This window comes from Octopus bimaculoides, chromosome 4 (assembly GCF_001194135.2).
Source record: "Octopus bimaculoides isolate UCB-OBI-ISO-001 chromosome 4, ASM119413v2, whole genome shotgun sequence".
Classification (NCBI taxonomy): Eukaryota; Metazoa; Mollusca; class Cephalopoda; order Octopoda; family Octopodidae; genus Octopus; species Octopus bimaculoides.
In genome coordinates this window covers 144435575-144442399 of record NC_068984.1, presented here as the reverse complement: position 1 = coordinate 144442399, position 6825 = coordinate 144435575, and the positions used below count along the sequence as shown (strand labels likewise).

Here is a 6825-nt window from a genome sequence, read left to right as displayed (position 1 = left end):
AATAATAATAATAATAATAATAATAATAATAATAATCTGTGAAGATGTGTTAGTTTGACTGAATTGCTGTAGCAGATGGAAGACTGCCATGTTGCCGTCTTCTAACACCAATACTTGAGAGGATTAAATTGATAGAAAAATCATTATTAACAACCTTGTTTTAACTTCGGTTATTCCATCAGTGCTGCTTTAATCATTATCGGTTATTACATTTCAACTTATTGATTACTTTGAAAGTAGTTTTGGCTCTTGTGGTGGTGATGATGACAATTGTTACTGTTGTAGTTGTCGTAGTGGTAGTAGCAGTGGTAGTGGTGTTTTTTTGTTGTGGTTTTTGTAGTTGCTGGGGTGGTAGTTGTGGTGGTGGTGGTCATGGTTAGTTCCAAAGAAGAAAAGTTGACCAGAATAGAATTTTTCCCTTGTTATATAACTAATTTCAGGTTTTGGTGGAAGTTTATAGTTGTTATTGCTGTTTAGCCTTGATTCGCTTGAATCAAATGGTCTGTGTAGAGATTCTAAAAAACTTGTATATTTAGTGTGTGTATGTGTAGATACTCACATAGATTGATATACTCAGGTACTAACATGCTATTTTAAAGGTAGCCTATATGAGTGTTATAATTGAGTTTCATATATGGTACTATTTTAGTGCATCTTACAATTAATACACATACACACAGAAAGCAAAAATGACTAGATACATTTGATCTAATATATATATATATAGATATATATATACACACACACACACACACACACACACGCAATATGTTGTATACACCTTGGTGTGTCACGGGAGGGTCATTATACCTGCAATAATTCACATCAGGAATCTTGCAAACCAAATAGGAAAATGATGTTGTATAATACATTATGTATAAATGTACACCTTGTTTCTGTCCATTTAATTTCACTTGCCAGGCATTTGGCAACCCACAGTTATGGTAGAAAACATTTGCAGGCATTCTAACAGGAGGAACAAAGCTTAAGCTATAGGGTCCGAAAGCAAACTTCTAAACCGCATAGCCGTGTGTGTGTGTGTGTGTGTGTGTGTGCATGAATCTATACTATATTTATCCAGTATGTTCTATCTGTTGATAGACACGTCTTGTTCACCATTTATTCTGTATTTTCCAACTGGGGTAGCTGTGTGACTCTCCTATTTCTCTTCCTCTATCATACTTTAGCTTCTCATCCCTGGGCACAAGGCCACCTTCCCTCAATACTGCTCTTGGTGATGTCACGTAAAGAAGCACCCAGCAGACACTCTGTAAAGTGGTTGGCATTAGAAAGGGCAACCAGCCACAGAAGCTATGCCAAAGCAGACAAATGGAGCTTGGTGCAGCTCTCCAGCCTTGCCACTCCTATCAAACCGTCTAACCCATGCCAGCATGGAAAACATGTTAAAAGATGATGATGACACCTGTTCCATGTTGTCTATCTTTTGTTTGTATTACTTTGATTAACATTTTTGTTTTCTTTATTTTCCAGAAACGACCTTGGTTTCCGTTTGATCTCTGAACAAGTCAGCCATCATCCTCCCATCAGTGCATTCCACGTAGAATCTGACCTGTTCCAATTTCACGGATCCATCCATCCCAGATTAAAGTTTTGGGGAAAATCAGTTGAAGTCAACCCTAAAGGAGTTATTACCCTTGAACTTACCAAGTAACCACCTTTCCTCACTCATCTCTGCAGTATTATTATTTGTATTATTATTATTATTTAAATGAGTTTCCATCCTGTTCTAATTACATCCTTTAGAAAAACCTTCTTATCGTATCCTCTTCAGTATCAGCTACCTCTTTCATAAGTTGTCTTTGTTGTTTTTCCACCCTGGACAGTCCTGATCATTATCTAATGTTTCCTTCCGTTTTTAAGGCAATAAGATGGGATTTAATGCCTGTTTAGTTTTTATTTTTAGCAGTAAGAGTGACCATGTAGAAGCATCTTGTTTTTGTTTAGGGGATTGATGGGTATGTTATTGTTGTTTCACTCGAAATCAGCCATGAAACATGAGACCTGTGGTCAAGTCGTTCCAACTGGCCATCCTTTCTTTATTCAGACATAATGTGTCTCTAGGAATCTTCTCCATCCGTGTGGTCATTTTAAGAGTGTAGGCTGTACTTTGTAGGAAATTTGGCAGTTATTTCTAGCAGACCATGTGACAACATAAAGATTCCTTCATTAATTTGTCTTTCTAGCCAGAGTTGATATAATAAAAGCTGGTAACCGTATTTACTGGCATTAAAGGTGCCCTTTCTTCATTTTTAGATGTATGAAAAAAATTGCCCTGCATCTAATGCAGCCATATTATGGATGGGAGACCATAGTGTTGTTGGTTAGGGAGCTGCGTGAGCAGCGTGAGCAGCCGTCCGTTTGGTACAATAATTGTTATTAACAATAAAATATTAAAAACAAGCCATAATTACCCTAATCTGTTGGCACAAACTTAATGAAATATTCATTACAGTGCATTGGTATTAATATAGGGAGGTCACATCATCTCCTTACACCTCCTTTCTCTGCATACATTAATGCACGCTTGATGTGTGTCTTACTTTATTTAATGACTGTATTACTTTTAAGAAACATTTCTTTTATCATCTGTATCGGGAGTTCCCGCTCATTTCTTTTATCTATGGACCCCTTTGAAATACTATTCTCTGATGGACCCCCATAGCCATTCAATGTTTAAAAATTAGTTTTATGGGAAACTTCTTTCGAAATTCTTATTTTTGTTATTCACACATTAACTTGTGTAGGCTGAACGTATGAGAAAGAAACCCAGCTGTTTCTTGCAATACATCCAAAGCAAAATGGTTTTTTTTTTCAGGGGGCCCTTCAAATACTATTGTGGATCCCCAGGACCCCCCAAAATCTTCTAGGGACCCTCAGGGGCCATATGAACATTCTAGAAAGATAAAAGGAAAGTTAAAGTCCCAGCAGCTTGTCAGCTATTTGTAATGAGTGGATGACAATAAAATCATAGCATCCTGGTTCTAATTGCACCCTGTGCCGCAATTCTCTTGACCAAAATATAAGCAACTATACTGTTAATCTGAAAGAAAGATAAAATTTAAATATCGTACTCATATAATGGACTTTCCAATGTGGTAAGATTGTAGTTACACATTTTATTCCCGTATACTGTCACAGCATTGTATTGATTGGCAGAGAATCAGTCATTTTCCCCCTACAAAATTGCTTTGAAATATCTTTAAATTAGTGTATGACAAAGCATAATACATTTTTCCACAGAATATACTTGTAAAGTAGGTGTACGTTTTCAGCAAGAACGCATCTTATATGTCAGCAAACACAGTAAGAGAGAAGGAATGTCGTCTCCCTATTCTACTGAGCAGTGACTAGTTTATTAATAGCCAAACAAGGGAGATAATTTTTGTCAACTTGTGACTGATTTGACAAGAATTATTGGAATGTTGGGCAGAATGGCTGCTTTGTTTGTTTTGCTGTTTTATATTCAGAGTTCAGATTTTCGAATGACTAATACAAGTAGCAGTCAAGCATTAAAGCCATGTCAATGAAATGATAAGAGTGCTTCTCCGGGTTATGGTTATACCAAAAAGATCTTTTTAATGTTACTTTAGATTAGTGTGTTAGGATCAGTGACCCCTTCAGTGGAAACAATTTAATTTGAAATACATTGAGATTCCTGCATTAAAGCCTCGACATTACATTTGTATGTAATAAATCAGATATTGGTATTCAGGCATGAAAAGAAGACAAGGAATCCAAACAGATAAATATGGTTTTCTTGGATTCCCCCTGTTTTGAAATCTGGTATATTATCATCATTGAAGGTTTTAAGAATTGAGTTTTATGTATTTGTTGAAGAATTTCCATCTTGAAGTATTCCCAATTCAACTGAATAACTCGTCTCGTTCAATTTTTGTTTATTTTCTTTGATAACATTTCTTACTTGTTGAGTACGGTAGATACTGAGATGGAATCGGTTGATAGGTAACATCACTTCACGTGCTTTTCCCAAGTCCACTTTTCCTCCCCCCCCCCCCTTCCAAGACCATTGGAATCGGTACCACCATAGTAGACAGAAAGAAGTCATCAACAATACCCCAAAAGAACTTACTCCAAGCCCACTGTCTAAAACCACTGGAATGGTTAAACAAAATAAAAGAAAACCCATTGCTCTTACAGAAACAGGGCCCTAAGTCTGTGATGAAATCCTTTTTAATATTATTATTGTTGTTGTTGTCATTTCAAATTGTTTTCTCAGCCCAAGTTTATCATCTGTTGAAATTATTTCCAGATTTGGTGAAGTCTACACATGGTCTAATGTCAACTGCTGTGTACATAATGTAATTGTGGGGAAGCTTTGGGTTGAACATGTGAGTATCTTTCCTTGTACATTATCTAAAGCACACACTCAATCTGTGGAAGCATTTCAATTCACTTGTAGCTTTACCGTTCTTGGTAAAAGTATAGAATTCTTCAGTTTAGAGCTGGGGTTTCTGTTTTCTGGAAAAAATTATCAAAGTGCACATGTTTATAAGGAAACATGCTATCATTGCTTTTTGGCTGCAGTTGATTACCAGCTGGCTCTATAAAGCAGCCTGATGGCCTTTTCTGTTCTAACCTCAAGTTGATCAATGCTTTGCAAATGGAATTGATGGATGAAAACTATTTCAAAACCCATTTCGTGTGTGTGAGAACTAAGTTCTCCAGTAAATAAAGTCCCGTAGTCTATTGGTTTCACAGAAAGACCAGTAGAATAAAGACACCTCATTTGCAAACCAAGGGTCTGTAATGGAAAAGGTCTCTGGCTGTAGAACGGCCTAAATAAATCTCATCTAATTCTTTATCCATTATCTGTTACTTGTTTCAGTCATTAAACTGTGGCCATGCTGGGGCACCACCTTGAAGAATTTTACTTGAACAAAATAATGTTTGTCATAAAAGTTTCGGAACTTCAAGACATGAAGTAATTTCTTTTAATGATGGAACTCAAAGGTGATAAGGCTATAAAGAATGACCTGGAAATATTGGCCTTTTGGATAGAAAATGTCAGAGGCTACCCATGGGACGCAAGCCTTTGACTTTTCCCATCCAAAAGGGATTTTTTCTTTAACCCAATATTTAGATACTATTATTTATAGCTTTATCTACTTCGGGTTCCAGCATTGAAACAAAAATAAAATAATTTTATAAAGTGTAGGAGTTGAATATTGCCATAGCTGTTTATAGGTGTGTTACAGTATGCAGGTACTATCCATTTACTTTATCAATAAATAGGTGTCATGAGGAAGTTTGGTCTGTCTTGTAAATAAGGTCTACAAAACTGTCTTGTACCTCACCTTCTGTAGTCATTAGCAGCAAACAATTGAAGCTCCCAACCCTGCCACCTCCCAAATAGCTGCTCTCCTCAACTCACAGACTCTTCTCCTTCATGGTCTAACAACCTCTACAAGATCCTCTAACCTCACTCTACCGACTATTATACCATCATCACCTTCATTCAGTTTTGGATCTCTATTGGGGATCTCACTCAAACAACATTGCCAAAACTACATCTCAAAGACTTGGTCTCCCTCTTTAGGGTCAGGCACCACTTCAATCCAGTTTGTTTTGTTCACCCTCTCTGAGTGAAGCACATCAGATGTCTACTGGCCTCTAATGTCTGTGATGTCGATACTGTTGTTACATGCGTCACTAATGGATTTGACCTCAAACAAGACTTGCCCTTCAAGACCACACACTACTGAAACCCCTACAAAGGCCAAGTGCCACATTGTGCCTCCACTCGGACAGTACTGCTGCTGATGTTGCACACGAAAAGTTCCAAAACCACATCTAAAAGGTCATTTGTCTGAGTGTTGATGATTCCCTCACCACCACACTGCATTAAGACAACAATTTGGCTGAGCTGGTAGAGCACCAGACAGAATGCCTTGTGATATTCATTTTGCTTTTCTCAGTTCATCTTTGCCCTTGCATCCTTTCAGGGTCAATAGAGTACCAGTCATGTACTGGGGCTGATTCTTCTCTCTCTCTCTCTAGAAACCAGTTGGGTTCAAACCAAGAAAGGGATGGGCTCCACCAGGTTTAAGGTGCCCATGACACACTGTTATGGCACCCCTATTACTCTGGCTCACAGATGTGCTGTGTCTTCTCTCTCATTCTCTTCTGTCACTATTACAACAACCCATGCTTGTCTAAACAAGTCACTTCTATCCAACCTTCGCTGGTGCACCTAACCCCTATCTGGCCCTCATCCCCATTGTTCTTATCTTTGCTATTTACCCCCACTAAACATTGCACAATACTTTCTCCCGGTATTCCACTCCCTTTGAGTTCTCCCCCCACCTTCAGACATCAGCTGACAAATATTCAATCTAAATATCAATCCTGTCAACATGTCAGGCCTTAGAACAGTCAGGAGTATCAGCCATCCTTTTTGACTCCAATAATAATAGACGAGCAGAGGTCACCACTCTAAAACTGCAAGCTTCGTGTATAAGCGACTAGTGTTTCATTAGATTCCAGCGCTGTGATCAAACCTCCCTCCTGGAGTTTGATTACAACTGGGTGTGGATAAAAGAGTGTGATGTAACCAACCTTCCTGAAATCACAACTTAAAGATGCAGTATTCAATAACATCCCAACACCTGAATATATTATTGTACAGAACTCACTAACAAATATCTCACTCTCTGCCTGTCTGTTTCTTTCAAGTATTATAGTACAGGACCCACTAATGTGTGTGTGTCTCCTCTCTCTCTCTATTATAATGTAACACACACCAATGTGTAATCATCTCACTCTTTATCCCACCACCTTTCTTTC

General features: G+C 37.9%; 1 protein-coding gene across 1 annotated transcript in view; it reads left to right on the top strand.

Annotated features, from left to right (window-relative positions):
• The window catches only part of LOC106881913 (oxysterol-binding protein-related protein 2), a 132462-nt gene that overhangs the window by 106832 nt on the left and 18805 nt on the right, over positions 1-6825 (top strand). Inside the window, exons 5-6 of the mRNA XM_052967696.1 lie at positions 1492-1668; positions 4292-4576. Of these exons, the coding sequence (XP_052823656.1) occupies positions 1492-1668; positions 4292-4576 (462 nt within the window). The remainder of the gene's footprint in view (positions 1-1491; positions 1669-4291; positions 4577-6825) is intronic.